General features: G+C 42.3%; 1 protein-coding gene across 1 annotated transcript in view; it reads left to right on the top strand.

The window, feature by feature from the left end:
• The first annotated feature begins 8231 nt into the window (after positions 1-8231).
• LOC122805287 (neutral alpha-glucosidase AB-like) overlaps positions 8232-17668 on the top strand; it is a 151788-nt gene continuing 142351 nt past the window's right edge. Inside the window, exon 1 of the mRNA XM_044075374.1 lies at positions 8232-8364. Coding sequence (XP_043931309.1) covers positions 8232-8364 — 133 coding nt within the window. The remainder of the gene's footprint in view (positions 8365-17668) is intronic.

The following is a 17668-nucleotide window of genomic DNA, read 5'->3' as shown; positions in this document are numbered from 1 at the left end:
GAAGGGACAGCAACTGATGCAGGACCCAAGACTTTGTTAATGAAGCCGAATGAGGGCTACTGCAAGCAGATAACCCAAATGTAATGGCTGCAACAATGAATACACTCGCACATCTACATTTATGGTAAGTGTACACAACTTTCTTCGCTGTAACATTGCACCTAGAAAACTGTTGTTCTTGTTGTCATTACTTCTGAAGGAGGGTCTCTGAGTTACAAACTCTTGTCTACCTCCATTCACAGACTTCCACAGAGATATGGTTTCTGTATGCACTAATCTCTCCTTTATGCCCAAGGTGGTTAATGAGTTGTCCCTCAGTCTATCAACCTTCCAACCTTTTTTCCCTTCTCCTCAGTCCTCCAGTGTGAGGATTCTACACACTTTAGACATGCACAGGCAACTCAGATACTACCTGAACAAAACTAATTCTGTCCATAAGTCTGAATGTCTGTATGTCTCCTATCACCACAGGCCCTGGGTTAACCTGTTTCCAACAAGCTATCTCCTCTTGGAATTCCAAAGGTATTTTTGTGTTACTTAGCCAATGGAAAGAGCCTTTCTTTTCCTTTGAGGGCACATTTCACTAGGGCAGTGTCCTCATCTGGAGCCTTCTTTAAAGGCTTGGACACTTACTGTATCCTGGAGGCAGCTACCTGGTCTCCTCATTTATAGTGTTTAGTGAAAGTATGAACAGATGTCATCTCCAGGTCCAGGGCTAGGTTTGGCAGAGCTTTTCTGCATGGGTTTGTGGAAAATGCTTCTGCTCCTCCACCCAATTCTTCCTCTGCATGAGCTTTGGCACTCTCCCTCATGTTATGAGTACTGCAGCATATGAACAGGACATGGAATAGTTGTGTAAAATCTTTCCAAAACCATAGATGCCTTTCTCTTCTATATGCTGCAGTATTACTCCCACCCCCTTCCCTCTGATGCTTGCCTGGTCCCTGGTGGCATGTTTTCCTCTCCTAAAATCAGGCTGGTGCTTTGCGGCATTCAGTTCTGAGGTTGGTACATGCTGATGTCCACTTTATACCCGACGTCTCTTTATGGCCAATGTACGCTAGCTGAAGTGCAGCGTCACACGTACTTTATGGTAGCATTAAGACTTTTGTATACTGGCTGGACATAGTAGTCAGCCAGGGGCAGACTCCCTCATGTTATGAATACTGCAGCATGTAGAAGAGACTGAAATCTATGGTTATGGTAAGATTTTACAGAATTGTTTTTTCTGGAGGCATTTGCGATGGGGCCATCTACATCCTGGGTGACCCCACCAGTTGACCAACTTGTTGACCGTATCGCCCACCAGGCTTGGAAGGAGCCTGACACCACGGAACCAATCCCAAAGCATGATGATAAGTACCCTAGTCCCTTCAGGATAATCCTTTCTGGAGTAAAGGTGTCCAAGTTGATACTATAATGGTGTCAGCAGCCACTAAGAAATAACTCCCCGAACAGAGCTGTACAGTCCAACCCTGAACAGAGAGTCTCTTGGGCCTTGGACAAACATGGGAAGCGGGTGTATGCTTCAGCCACTTTTTCGCCGAGAGCATTGAATTACCTGGCATATTTCACTCGCCTCCAGAGAGACCTGGTGAAGGAACTTTCCACATCTCTGTCGCTGTTGGAAGAAAACTTCAAAAAGTTTTCCACACAGCTGAATACTGTGGCTTCACTTGTTAACTCCTTGATGAGGCTAATCTTCCACGCAGTGGAGGGAACCTCTCAAGCAGTGGTTCTGGCATAGCTCTCAGACAACATGCCTGGATGAGACTGTGTGGGTTTGCAGACCCCTTTAAAGCTTCTTTCATTAATGCCCTCTTTGACTGTTCCTCTTTGTTTAGCCCGTCAGTTAATGAGACTGTTATCCACTGTGAGCAGTAAGGCAAGACTGCCATAGGGATCAAATTTTCCTCTACCCAATGGACCTTTTCCAGGAACCAAGAAAAACAGGAAGGAACAAACACTATGTAAGCAACGAAAAAACTGGAAACCTGCAGCCTGCGAAACCAGCACTAAAGTAAAAAGCAGTCAGAATAACGTTCAGGAAGTTTATTAAAACTAGCAACGTTTTCGTCGTTACAAATGAACAACTTCTTCAGAAATGAATAATCACAGCAAATACTATCAAATTTAAAAATTCAACTCTATGAGTCATGTTTCTATCGACCAATCAACTAGAGCTATAATGTTTAATTAATTAGTAGTTAAAAGTGTATTATGTAAAAATAAAAAGGTAAACAAAGTATATACAAAGTATCCTAAATATGCAAAGTATTTTCTGGCGCAAACAGTGAAATGTAAAATCAAATAGTATACTAGTCTTATTGACAATTATGAAAGTGTGTATAAATAAAATAAAAAAATATATATAACTACTCATAAAAATGTGATAAACTAATGAATAATCCAAAAATTGTTGTTATACATGTACAAACTCAGGGTTTAAATGTTAGTACTTCTAGGTAAAACAATACATTCAATACCTAAGGTAACTTTTTAGTTTTAACCAACATGAAATGTTGCAGTTGTCATTTAGACCTGGGTACGAGAATGCATTAAGTTTTAGTTGCCATTCAAGTTCGCAACACTGAAGTAATGATGTGGGACCACCCCTAGTATTATCTAAGATTTGATCAATTGCCACAAATGAAAAGGAATGGTCAAATTTATTGCTAATGTGTTTAGCTAAAGCATTGTCTGTTTTGCCTTTAGTAATAGCATAAGTATGTTCATATACTCTATCTTTGAATTTACAATCTGTTTTTCCGATGTAATATGCAGGGCAGGAATTACACAAGGCTAGATAGACAATGCTTTTAGAATTACAGTCAAGTCTGTGTTGAATGAAAAATTTTTTGTTAGCAATCTGAAAAAAATCAGTGGATTTTACATTTTTGCACATTTTACAAACACCACATTGAAAGCAGCCTTTAGTTTTATTAGTAAATTTTAGTGTCTTAGTTTCCAATAAATTCTTTAAATTGGCACCTCTCTTATATATAGTAAAAAAGTTAAAACCAGTCCTATCATATCCTTTTCCAGGAACCAGTGGAGCGGGAAGATGTGGTTCTGCAAATCCCAAGGGCCTTTCCTGATTTGCAGGATGAATCCTCTTCTAGTGGCAGAGGGAAAAGATTAAATGGTAGACGCCACTCCAGAGGGAGAAGGGTTGCACAGAACCAGGGCTTCAGGGGGCCCTTCTCTACCAAGCCATTTCAGCACTCCAGATACACACTGCCCGACTGTCCTACTCTGGAGGTAGTCACGGGCAGGTTATCCTTGCACCCAGCAGCCTGGACAGACCTAACAAACGATGCTTTGGTATTCAACATTATATCCAGAGGCTGCTGTCTTCCCTTTTCCCTTCCTCCTCCTCCCCATTCTAGGGAGCGTTTCCCTGGCATGCCACCTAGTCAGAGGGAGAATGCCCTTCTAGAAGTACAAAAACTTCTAAACAAGAGTCATCCAGCGGGTCCCAGCTGAATGATGAGGATGTGGAACTTCCTCACACTTCTTTTTGGTGCCAAAGACGACCAGGGACCTTCTACCCATCCTGGATCTAAGCAGTTTGAATCTGTTTACCGTAACTATGCAGAACTTTAAGAAGACAAAGTCCATTCTGCCACTCATGCGCATAGATGACTGGATGTGCTCGGTGGATCTCTGGGATGTGTACTATCATATAAAAAAAAAGACAGACTCTCCAGAAGATCTAAATTTCCAGCTGGGGGCTGATCATTACCAGTTCAGAGCACTGACCTTTGGCCTCATCACTGCCCCCCCCTCCCCCCCCCCCTCGGCATACCACTCAACCTCTTATACTAACAAATCAGGACAAAGCCATAAATAATTGGGGAGAAAGGCACAAAAATAGAAACACTTTAAAGTATTGCTCTTACAACATAGAAAATTGATAGAATAACAGATTTTGCATTGGCGTGAATTTTCTGAAGGGTATTGTCTGAAACTCAAATGTCTGTCATTATTTTCTGACTTCAAATCTCAATGAGTTACCGGAAAAACACAATTCGTATGAGAGCAAAAATATGATGCAAAAATGTGGACATTCTTGAAAATCTGTACAGTTGAAAGATATGCCCACGGGTGTTCACCCAGATGCATGGCAGTAGTTGCAGCACATCTTTGTCTGCAAGGATTTCAGCTGTTCCCTTACCTGGACGATTGGCTCTTAATGGCACCAACAAGGCATCAACTATGGGCGATTCAGGTGATGCTGTGCCTGTTTCACCACCTGGGAATTACAGTGAACATTGCAAAATCGAAGATGGCTCCAGTCCAGGACATCGAATCATCAAGAGTCAGCTGAACGTGGTAACACAAGTTGCAGCTGTTCCCCTACAGAGGATATAGTCTCTCAGGCAGCAAGTACAATGCCTACTAGACATGCCGTCTCCTTCATCTCACCTAGTTCTTATAGCCCTGGGCTCCATGTCGGCTGCCATTCTTGTGGTGCCTCTAGCCAGATTCTTTATGCGAGTTCTCCAGTGGACTCTGGCATTTCAGTGGTCCATCTGATGTCACCAGTTATCAACCCTGATCAAGCTTACTCCAATTTGCAGACATCACCTGCAATGGTGGATGCTCACAGATGATCATCTAGGCAGGGCCGTTGTCCCCACCCCCCTCGATCACAGTGACCACAGATGCCTCCCTGTTGGGGTGGAGATGGCATTTTCAGGGAAGGATGAACCAAGGCACATGGTCCCCTACAGAGATCAAATTGCACATAAACGTCCTGGAGAGGAGGGCGGTCCTCCTCATGTTGCAAGCCTTTCAGGACAGCCTCCCTCTGGGAAAGATTGCAGTCTTGGACAACATGTCAGTAGTATAGTACTTCAACAAGCAGGGGGAACCTGGTCTTCCCCACTCTGACAGAGGCCATAAGGGTCTGGGAATGGGTGATTGCTTCAAACCAGTTTCTCATTGCAACACATATCCTAGGAGTACCCAACATTCTAGCGGACAATTTGAGCAGGTCCATTTTGAGTCCTCACGAGTGGTCCCTGAACTAATCAGTAGCAAACGAGATTTTCAGCCCTTGGGTCCAACCTTGCTGCAGTCTTTTTGCCTCCCCCAAACAACAAATGCAGCAGGTACTTCGCTGTGATCCCCCTGCAGGGGAGTTGCCAAGGGAAGCTCTAGCCCACGATTGGCCCCAGTGTCTCCTGTATGCTTATCCTTCGATCCCTTGATACCCAAAGTCCTACAGAAAATCAGCAGGTTGAAGACTAATCTTATCCACATTGCCCCTCGCTGGCCTTGTCAGGTATTGTTCTCCTTCCTGCTGTCTCGCAGCAAATATCCTCCAAGGATACTGGATTCCAGACAGGATCTCATTTCACATCTAATGGAATGACAGTTCCTCAATCTTCGGTCCCTCAAACTAACCGCTTGGTTTCTCCACTTCCAGTAATTTTGCTAAAGTCCAGGCTTCCCTCACCTGTCCTTGACATTCTTGCTCCTCAAAAGCTCTCCCCCAAGAAGGTGTATTGTAGCAAATGGAAAAGGTTTTCCATCTGGGCATCACGCAGGAATATAGACCTCTTTTCAGCTTCTGTTTTATATGTCCTTATGTTTTTTGAGTTCTGTTTTCCACAAGGGAGCAAGTTTTTCTACAATTAAGGTACAACTTGTGGCCATCACTAATTTCAATATTGGGAAGTGATTTTGTTTTCCCTGTACCCTTTCTTCCAGACTCTTGTCAGCCATTCTTAAAAGGGGGTGTTCACCTAAGACCTCCAGTCAAGGATCTTTCTCCTTGGGATCTTACTTTAGTACTCCAAGGTCTCACCCAGAAACCCTTTGATACTGCTAATTCTTTCAAGCTGAAGTATTTGTCATGTAAGACTGCCTTTCTTGTGGCTATTACGTCAACCAGAAGAGTTTCAGATTTCCAAGCCTTGTCTTCTCAATCATCATACATAACCTTTTTCAAGGATAGAGTTTCTGTTGGGACGGATCCACCCTTCATCGCAAAGGGTGCTTCGGAGGTGAACATGAATCAGACCATTCATTTCCCTATGTTCTTTCCTAATTACTCCAATAAAGGCGAATACATGTGACATCCTTGTGACGTTCATAGACAGTCACATTTCTACATACATAGGACTAGACTTCATGGAAAGTCAGAGTAGTTATTCATTTCCTGTTCACTGAACAGGTTGGGCCAGGCTGTCTCTAACATTACTTTAGCTAAATGGGTTCTGGGATGTATTTCTGCATTTTATTCTCAACAAGGTAAGCCACTTCCGTGTCCAGTTAGAGCCCACTCCACTCAGATCAATGTCTACCTCTTCAGCCTTTTCTGCTAGAACTCCAGTTGATGAGATCTGTGCCGCAGCTACTTGGTCCATGGCTCATACCTTTGTATCTCACTACAAGTTGGACATTATTTCCAGAAATGGAGCATCTTTTGGTTCCGTGGTGCTCAAGCATATCATTCCTTGAGGTCCTCCAAGGGTTTGTGTAGCTGGGAACTTTGCCCCATTCATTTTGCATAATGAAATGGTCAACATCAGATTAGAAGTTATATAGTTACCATAACCTGCTATCTGTGTTGTCCAGTTTCATTATGCATCAAATCCCACCTTCCTTCCCCCTTCCTTGCGCAGCTGAGAGCAAACTAGAGGATTACGGAACCCACTGGCTCCTAGTTTGGACTCCAGTAGTACTTTTGTGTCTGTGTTTCTATCTTCTCTGAAATAACCATCTTGAGGAATGAGCAGCAAACTCGATCTGAGGGTTTGAGGAACGAGAGGCATCATGGGACAGGGAGGAGTTTGAGGCTCGGATCGTATATCTGAGAAATGGCCTGCTTTGATCAGAAGACAGGTCTGATGATGCATAATGAAAGTGGACAACATAGATACCAAGTTATGGTAAGTACACAACTTCTATTACTGTAGTATTCCTTACTGTTGGTACTTTGACACTACATGTCACTGTAAGCAGCCCAATTTCTACCATTCAGGATCTTCCCCTTCACTGTGGTGTTAGCCTAGCCTGTGGTAAAATCTGTGTGTGGCACTATAAGAGTATCTACCTAACTATTTTAGAACAGTATTGCCATAGTTTGTGAAAGTTTGTGAATGTAGATAACTGCTTATCTGTGTTGCATTCAGCTCTTCCATATTTTGTCTGGTTGGTTGGCTTCGGAGATTGACAGCCAGTAAGTACCTCTTGAAAAGAGAAAGCTGAAAGGGAAGCTAGATATGCTTTTCAAGAGTTCAGTTGTTCTAATAGGTCCAGTGGTGCCATTTCAAGTGAGACACCTATGCATCCCCCAGTTTAGACACTTAATCATAGCTGAGAAGTTGGACACATCCATCTGCACTGATCTTGTGCAAGGGCCTTCTATGCATACATGACCTCTAGCACTCGTCAAGGAGCCCTGTGTGGTCATACCTGATGGAGAAGCTGAGATTTCTACCATTCTTATCAAGGAGATTGAGGTGATTAGTGTAGAAGTATTCCTTTCTGCATAGTGCTTAGGACTTTGAGTGTGAACACTGCAGTGAAATGGACATGAAAAATCAGGCACATTACTTTCCTCCCTCCTCCTGCTTGATGTCCTGTAAATAGCCACCTGTTAGGTTGTCTTTTTACCATTACCCCCAATTTTCCCTCTGAACAATGGATTAGATTGGTCCAAAGCCTTTTAACTGTCCACACCCTACACTCCTTCGGTGCCAGGAGGAGGAGTTCCCCCTTCTAAAAAGAAGGATACGACTCCACATCAGGTTAAGGACTCGCTGGAAAGCAAAGTGAGGAACTGAATTATTTATGTCAGGTATTCTCATTGCTCAGTTGTGATTCTGACACCTAAAGCCATTATCTCCTCTAGTTCTCTGTCTGAAGGGATTTCTTTTGGAGATGCCTTTATCAGAATGAAGGATCCCTTCAAGTGGAAAGGCAGAGACGTATCAGAGTACCCAAACGTTACTGCTTTTCTGTTAGGCCTAGATGTCCTTGTACAAGTGGTCATTCATCCTAGTCTAGGAGTCTGAGGATACATTTTAAGCAGCCCACCAGGAACGTGAATCACAACTCCCCTACTCTTAAGAAACCGGAATCTAGTAGTAGATCCAGCTTATAGTGTGTGTGGATTCAAGGAAAGGGTTCAAGCTGGTTCCAGCTCCTGATACCCTTGGTATTGACAAGGAAAGTAGATTACCCTGGCCTTCAGGGCTTTTAACTTTCAGAGGTATATGACCAAGTTCCAAACTGCTGTTCTAGTTCACTTGGGAGAGATGATACGGCAGGTTTCTTTCACTGACCCTGGAGCTCACTCCAGTAATATTCAGGTGGTAAAACACTCTGATGCAGCATCCAGTGCAGCAGGTAAGGGTTGTGTGATCAGAAGACATGCCTGGCTGAAGCATAAATCCTTGCCAGAGGATATCGAGGTTTAGCTCCTTGGTGCCCTCCTTGATAGGAAGGTCTGAAGTTTTTAGAAGAGCAAAGGAATAGAGGGATAAGGTTACACAAGTGGTCAGACAGTTTTTACTCACCATGTTCATGTTAGATCACTGTTAAAGTAGCCTTTACCTGTATGGGAAGTATCCTGCCAAGACTAGACATCTGGCTGGTCTATAAAGCTTTGGGCACATTTCATGTAGACCATAAGTCTGCCCCAAATATGTAAGTGGGTGTTGGTATGAGGGACATGAGGCATGGCAAGAATCAGAACTTTCTTGCCTTAGATATGCGTAATTCATACCTCTTGTCAGCTTAGCAGAGTGAATTTCAGCAGTCTGTTTCAGCTAAAGTTTTAGGCAGGTAAGTATTCCCCATTGAGGAATATTCCCTTTTCTGTAGAAAAATATCTGAATTATGTCTGTCAGAAAGGAAAAATGTTCTGGTGGTAGACAAATCCCTTGCAGGGGAGGCTATACTTCATGTGTGTGTCTAGGAGAGCAACAAGATAATCAGGCCTTGTGAAATGTTTCATTAACTCATAAGATTGTAAGGACGAGCACTCCTTTAGACTGTCCTTGAAAGTAGTCTGCTTAGGGATTTGGCATGTGTAACTGTGGCCTCTTAAAACTCTCTCAGTGGCTTTTCATCCCTTTCTGTAAAGACTAATATCCACCTGTTTTCTGTCATCTGGGACTGATTTTCTCCACTGAGGTGGTTTTGCAGTGCTTACTGTATGATTCTTCTGGTCCCCTAGACACAACCCCATGAGGCGGCTGCAGGGGCCTGGGAACATGCCATTCAGACCATATATCAGGCCAACATTGCTGAGAAGGGTGAATCTTACATTATATGCTCTGAGGGAAAGGGAGCCATTCACCAAGTCCTGGTAAGGGAAAGACAGTGGTTGCTTATGGTGGGTCTCCAGATCTCTAAGAAAAAGATACAAAAAGTAAGCATCCCTTTCCCTCTTCTTACTATAGAGGATGCTTGTGTGGACAGGTTCAACTTTGCTCAAGGTTTATTTAAGATCATTCAGTCTTTACAGTTCTCTCTCTCATCTTGTACTTGGATTTATATAAAGAAATAATCTTCCTCAGAAGAGATTCTCTCAGAATCAGATGTGGAAGAACACCACGTCTTCAGATTTTGACAGTGAGGAAATCTCTCTCTTACACAATATGCAAAATTAATGACTTCTTTAAATGGGAAGGTCATCTGGTTTTGGAATATCAGAAAATAAATGAAATATTTGGTATGGATTCTCCAAAGCAGTTAGCCGTTCCTCCTGTTCTTGGAGCTTTGGAAGATGGTTTAATGCAACTTCTGTCACTCCTTACGCATGAACCCTTGCTCCCAGAAAGCCAGATGGACTTTAAACTCCATGTTCTCATAAATTTCTTTCCAAACCATTTCCTAGTCTATTTCCCTTGATGAGAACATAATTTCTGAAACTCTTATCCATCCCAGTCCCAAATGAAAAGGACACGCATGTTTTTTTTTTTTTTTGTACACAGATGTTGAGGAAAACGTTTATGCTTTATCCACTTTAGTCTTTAGACAAACCAATTAATTGTTAGACACACATGGCAAAATATTTGCTTTCCATTTCTGCCAACATGCAGCAGTTTGTTTCTAGCCTTACAAATTTGGGAGCTCTGATTTTCTTGATATGGTCAGTTTTGCTTCCCATGTCATTAAGCATTCCATTATGTGAACCTATGATGCAATGGATGCTGTTATCCCCCTTTACCACCTGCTCAGGAACCGACTTTGCATGAAGACAGATTTTGGAAAGCACTTAATCAGATGAACCAGTCGACAAATGAAAAGAGGAGGGGCAGGAACTGACTGGGACAAAATAATAACTTTGAAGGGCAGTCAAAATGGCATTATAAACAAGGTAGATGACAGTAGTTTTGGACAGAATGTTGGTATACTGAATAGTGATGCTGTTTCTTTGATTTTAAACATTTCTGGCTCTGCTTTATCCGACTTGCTTGCGTGAGTTTTGAATTTGGGGTTAAAGTTCGTGCCAACAGTACTCCCCTAACTACATATTCTAAAATGTGAAATTTTCCTGCTGGTACGGAAATTACATTTTTTATTTTATTTTTTTGTGACCGACAAAAGGTGAGTTCGTGGGGTGGGGGGTTATAGATAAAAGTTTGGATGATAGCTTCTTTTCATGTGTTTCTAATGAAGCTGAGTGGAGTGAGGTTCAACCAAATGCATATTGTTCCTTAGACACTTTGGGGGTAGGTTATAAGAGCACATACCCCATTTACTAATGAATGTATCCAGCAGTTTTCTACAGCTTTAAATTTTTTCAGTAGAGGAATTTAAGAATTTCATGAAATCAGAATATGATAAATATAACTTGAAGAACAATTGCAAATTTTTAGTAGTGTGAGTAATGATTGTGAGTTGGTTACAGAGCCCTCTGATAAAGGAAATAAGATTATGAATTACAAGCAATATGCCATAATGTGTTATGAACTTTTGAATGACATTGGTGTACATGAAAGCTGTGATATTTGTAAAATTAAGCACTTGAACAGTATCAATTATTATTGCATAGAGTTTTAATTTAGGGTCACTTAATAAAAATGATGAAAAAAAGTCTGCTCAGTGATGTGATCTAGCCATATTTTATTGCATACCAACAGTTCACAAGGGCTTAGACAATTTAACATCCTATAGTCTCTGCCTGCAGATATTTCCTACATAATATTGGATTGTTTTTACATGAATACCTTTTTTCATTTGTTGGGGGGGGAAAAAAAACTAGACACAAGATTTTATAGCTAAAGTTATCAGGCTTGAAATGGAACAAGGATATGTACTGGATGGTGTTGGATGTTCAGAGTTTGTATATGAACACCCACATGGGATTCAAGTCCTTACAGTATTTCTTAGGGGATAGCCAACTGTCATGCTATATTGTTGAGTTCTGCCTTGAGAATAGTTTTGTTTAACAATGAGATATTTAATCAGATTCAGTGCACAGCCATGGTGGCACCTTTTGCCCCCATGTATGCCAGCATGACCATGGTAATTATGTGCATTTAAAGTGTTTTTTTTTTATTGTATCTGCTTTATTTTCTGAAAAACTACAAAAATAAAAACTTGTTTTCCCGCCTTTCTAAGCTAGTATAGTCCTGTTTTCAGGTTAGTACTGAATTCAGGGCTGTGTTATAAGTTTCTGTGTTTGCCCATACCTTACTTGGATAGAAGGATGTTTCTCTGTTCACTTGTGAGAAAGGGGGAGCTTTGAGCAGCCTATCCGTCCCTGGAGGAGTAGTTTCAGCCCAGAAATTAGTAGTTTGTTGGCCATTTTGGGCTAATCTCTCTCTCTCTCTCATTTCCCTGCTATAAAACCCGCATTTGCGAGGTTTTTGCGCTTGTATACAGCTCAGCAAGCTCCTGCCTGGTGCCCTGCAGAGTTCTACAGCAGCAGAGAGACAAAAGAGTGACTTTGGAGTGATTAAGTATAATTTTTCTGCATTTTCTTGCTGCCATTAGCTAATTCCACCTAAAACACCGATTTTTAGAGTTTCTGTGATTTAAAAAGCTTGTTTCGGCTAATATTGCACTTATTTTACAGCTTGCACTTTAAAAAAGTCGTTTTTGTGGTTAAATTACCTGTTTAACTGTTGTAGGCTACACACTCAAGTGTGATGGCCATTTCTGTGCATTTAAAGTGTCTTTTTGAGTGTATCTGCTTTATTTTCTGAAAAAAACAAAACACAAAAAAAAAACTTGTTTTCCTGCCTTTCTAAGCTAGTATAGTCCAGTTTTTAGGTTAGTGTTGAATTCAGGGCAGTGTTACAAGTTTCTGTGTTTGCCCATACCTTACTTGGATAGAAGGAAGTTTCTCTGTTCACCTGTGAAAGAGGGGAGCTTTGAGCAGCCTATCTGTCCCTGGAGGAGTGGTTTCAGCCCAGAAATTAGTAGTTTATTGGCCATTTTGGGCTAATTTATCTCTTCTTTCATTTCCCTGCTATAAAACCCGCATTTGCATGGTTTTGCGTGCCTGGCAGCACCTGTTAGGTAGGGTATAATTATTCCTGGCTCCACAAAGTCTACTCTTCAGTTTTTCCATAGGAACTAGACAAACTTTCAACTTGAGCACTCAAAACCATTCACTTCTCAACCAGGCAGTTACTCAAAACTCATAGCAAGCGCTAATAAACTTTAGCACTAGCCCCCCCCCCCCATACTGTAAAGAAGGACAAGGCTCTCTATTTGACCCTACCAGCCAATCAGTAAAACAGTTCACTGTACCTATCCAGGCATGTCCAAAGGACAGTTTCAGGTGTACTCTCCGGTCCAACTGGTGAATCTAGACATTTTGAGGCAATGTTACAACTGCCTCATGTACACAGACAACCCTCTCCTCCTACCACCAAAGACTAATACATGCGAGAGATGCAATTATACAGCCAAACTGGAGGCTAAGCTCTCTCAACCCACGACTGGACCAGACAGTCAAGAGGAATAAATCCCATCACACCACCAGTCTCACATAGACCTATGAAACCAACACCGGCAAAAAATGCACATAAATACACAAAAACATACTCGGAGGCTCTAAATAAAATTCTGTAAAAGTAACAAAGACCTCCAAAGCAGGCACCCAAGTAAACTCCACCCCCTCAACACAAACCATGAAACACATACTTCACAAAACCAGTGTGCCACGCAATCACAGCCCTTAAGGCAAAATAAATACCCAACACGGTAGTAATAGGTGACTCTATAGTCAGGCACACTGACGTCCCACTCACTAGGCTGAACAAGGAGAAGGTTACTGTTAGCTGCCTTTCAGGTGCCAGCATCCGCCATATAGCACAAGCACTCGGGTCACTCTAGAACAAGTGCAAATACGACTCTGTCATTGTCCATGTTTGTGTGAATGACCTGATCCGTACCTCCCTGGACAACATGGAAGAGCTCTCTGATCACATAGCCCAGGCCGGTATGACCCTTACCTTGAGTAGCATCCTGCCCTCACCAAGAATTATACCACGGTATAAAGAAAAATTCCAGTTTCAACAATTGGCTAAGCTTCTGGTGTCATTCAAAGGGGATCCAGTGTCTGTCAGCCTGGGATGACATGCTCGACAAGCCACGTTGCTTCACTAGAGATGGCTTGCACCTGTCTCCCTTAGGCTTTCGAATACTGGCCAACGGTCTTGACACCCCCATAATGCCTTTTTTAGGCAAGGCTCAAAAGATAAACCCACCACCGTAAATAGCACAAGTAACAAAAAACTGAGGGTAATGCTACTCAGTGCCAGAAGTCTAAACCTTAAAATGCACACACTCGAGGCACTCTTCAGTATGGAGAAAATCGATATATGTGCAGTAACAGAAACCTGGTTTAAGGCTCCAGAGAGCACCCCAGCACTACCAGGCTACAACGCATGCCATACATTTCGGCCGCAAAACCCAGACAAAAATACAAATGGCGGGGGCGTATCCATATTCATCAAGGATACCCACACCTCCAGGTTAGTGGCACAGCACAATGCTTCAGAGATCATCCACATGCAGCTAACAACGAGCAAAACTGCAATTCAAATTGTAGCTTGCTACAGATCACCCACCATGTCCCAGGACCCCCATTCCACATTTCTGGAAACACTCGGGAAACATAAAGGTCCTACCAAACACCCTAATATTGGGTGATTTCAATTGCCCAAACATTAACTGGGAGAACTACTCCAGTATTAACTCCCTTGCCCAACATTTCCTAGAATTTATAAACTCAAATGCCCTGGACCAACTGGTCAACACCCCCACCAGAGGTGACAACATATTGGACCTGGTCATCACCAACTTGGGCAACTGGTGTTCCACACCGGAGGTCAACCCCTTGCTGGTTAGATCTGACCATAAACTAATCACTGTCGATATCCACATTCCGCCTCCACCCCTGGTCAAAGAAACCACAGTGAAAAACTTTTCAAAAGCAAATTTCATATTACTTAAGACCGAGGTGGAAAGTTTCAAAGCCCCCATGCTAAAGGATAATGCTGCCCAAGCTGCAAAATCCTTTACTAATGCACTTTACGGGCACCTACAAGAATGCATGGCTCGTGCTATCCCAAGCAAAACCAAGACTTACTCCTCCAAGAAGAGGAAACCAGACTGGTGGACCCCTGCCATAAACAAAGCTATACATAGAAGAAGGAAACTAGTACAGAAAAAAGTAAAATTCCAAGAAGGGAAGACATCCCTGATCAGTATCAGCAAGAAACTACGATCCCTCATAAAATCATCCAAGGCTAGCTTCGAAAGAAAATTTGCCAAGGACTCCAAAGATAACCACAAAGCATTCTTTAGCTATGTCAAGAATCTAAGTGGCAATTCTCAGATCTGCTCGGAGTTAGTGCAGAATGGCATAAAGTACACTGAACCGACCGATATAGCCAACATCCTGGCAGACAGGTTCAGTGCAAACTTCACCCCCAAAACAGCCCATAACCATACAAGAAGAATGTAGTGCCCCTGAAATCACAGACACACAGGTTTAAACAGCCCTCTCCAAAGCCCAAAAACACAGCATCAGTGGGACTGGATGGTGTCCCAGGCTGCTTCCTACTCAAGCTCAAAGAGGAACTAACCCCTCACCTAAACACACTGTTCAAACTCAGCCTCTTCACAGGACACGTGCCCATAGAGTGGCACACAGCAATGGTTATTCTGCTCCACAAAGGTGGAGCCACAACAGACCCAGGGAACTATCGCCCTATAAGCCTGACTAGCTTGATCTGCAAGGTTATGGAGCGCATTATGATGGGATCTCATTAACAGAGACATTGGGAAGCTTCAAACACTGGACCCTACCCAATTAGGCCTTAAGGGCAGATCATGCCTCCTAAACCTGGTGGACTTCTTTGAGACCATTACCAAGGCTTTAGACGAGGGAAAGGTGGTCCACGCAGCCTACCTAAACCTCACAAAGGCCTTCAACATGGTTCCCCATTCTGGTATTATAGACAAGTTCACCAGCCTGAACATAAACCCATATCACGAGATGGGTTGCCAACTGGCTGACAGACAGAACCCACATTGTAAGAGTTGCGGGAGCTAGGTCTGACTCTAAAGCGGTTACAAGTGGCGTTCCCTAGGGCTCAGTCCTAGAACCCCTCCTGTTCGGCATATACTTCTCAGAGGTACAGACAAGTACAGGATGTCTATGGCTGACAAAGTTTGCAGATGACTGCAAACTAGGGGCTGTAATAGACTCTCTGGCTGACACAGACATCCTCCAGAAGGGTCTCACTGAGACAGATACCTGGTGTCAAAACCATGGCCTCAAGCTAAATGCCAAAAAATGCATAGTCATCCCCTTTGGAAAAAACTAAGTACCCACAAACTACCACATACATGGTAGCCCCCTAAATACGGAAGATGTAGTAAGGGATCCTGGGGACCCAAGTTGATAATAATCTCTCCTTTGATAATCACATTGCCAAAGTGGTTAGAAAATCCTATGTGGCCCACCTAATCACAAAAGGGTTTGCATCCAGATTAAAAGAGGTCATTGTGCCCCTCTATGCATCACTCATCAGACCCATCATAGAGTACAACACCCCATTTGGGATGTACCTTACAAGACACCTGCATTAGCTGGAAAGACCACACAAGTACCTCACCAAGAGGATCACTGGCCTCAAACAGATGCCCTATGCAGCTTGACTGAAGAAACTCCAGCTGTACTGTGTTGCATACAGCCTACTCAAAGGTGATCTGTGCCTGACATAGAAGGCCATGTCCAACCCAGAATTGATGGACATGCTCTACCTAAAGAAAACCATATCCCCTCGTGCCACACGCTCTAGGGATCTAAGCCTCACCACAACAATAAGTAGGACATGCTGGAGGGATAGATTCCTGTCCCAGTGGCTTCCCATGCTCTGGAACAAGATTCCAGTCTACATTAGGCAGAGCTCCTCACTAACTCTTCAAGAGGAACCTTGACGAGTGGATGGGAAACAAAGTTTTCCCTGGGGATCTCTTCATTGGCTCTGCTGGACAGAAGCACAGAGAACTAATCTAAGGGGGTGGCGAAAGCAAACACATTCCGGCTAGGCTTGTGGATGCCTTCGGGCAGATAGCCTAGTACCTGCTTATGAACCTATATATCAAAAAGACTTCAATATGTAGGGGCTTCTTTCGATATATAGATTTCATTTTTATCTGTAAGGAAGGTTTAGAATAAGGCCCATGAAGTTTATACTGTCCTTGGAAAGTAATAGATTTAATTTTAAATTTGATGGTCTTAACTTTTAAGATTTCAGTTTGAGAGTTGGATGATAGAAGAATTTTTGCCTTTATTCATAGAAAAATTTGTTAAGGGAATATGTTTTTGCATGCTGACAGATGTCATCCCCCGACCTCATTACTTCATTGCCTTTTGGGTGGTTTTTAAGGCTTAGTAAACTTTGTAATCAAGGTATGCATTTTGATAGGGAAGCTCAACATATGGTAAAAATATTTATAGGTAGAAGTTGCAGTAAAGATAATGCATTATGTGCGCTTCAGAAAGTTGTACAAAAACGCAGTAATTGTGTTGTGTTGAGGTTATCTATAAAGGACAAGTTAAAAAATATGATAACTGTGATGTAAATGATTTTCCTTTTTTCATGTATAGTACATCTCAAACTTCTAATTAGTGAACAATGTAATGATAAGAGACATTTATTTTGTAACAGTTTTTAATGTCCTTAGGCAAAACATTCAACTTTTAAGATGCTGTTGGTCTGTGCTGTAGAGAAACATGGAGTTGGCTAAAATAATCAGTGATATGCCCTATGTTTCTTTCAAGAAGGGTCGTAGTATTTCTGATTTAGTAGTTCATAGTACGTTTGTGATGCCTACTATAAGTACTTGTAGTCAACTCTTCCTAAAGGTACTTTCCAGTGCTGTAGATATTCGATATGTAGTCAGGTGGTTAATACTTTTTTTAGTCCTGATTAGGACTTTTCATGTAGTACAGCTGGAATTATTTATATTTTAAAATGTCCATGTGATTTGTTCTATGTAGGGGAAAGTCAGAGGGCATTAAAAGTTAGATTACAAGAGCATATTGGAAATATGTATAGTGAAAGCCCATTAGCTGTGTATTTTAAAGCCTGTCATCAAAGTAACTCAATATTTTTAAAGGGCTGCGTTTTGGAACAGATTACTTTAAATAGGGATGAATTAGTTTCCCTTA

Source organism: Protopterus annectens, chromosome 6.part1, assembly GCF_019279795.1.
Source record: "Protopterus annectens isolate FY-2018-M chromosome 6.part1, PAN1.0, whole genome shotgun sequence".
In the NCBI taxonomy this organism is placed as follows: Eukaryota; Metazoa; Chordata; order Ceratodontiformes; family Protopteridae; genus Protopterus; species Protopterus annectens.
Note: the sequence above shows the minus strand (reverse complement) of the source record. Positions and strands in the feature narration are given on the sequence as shown.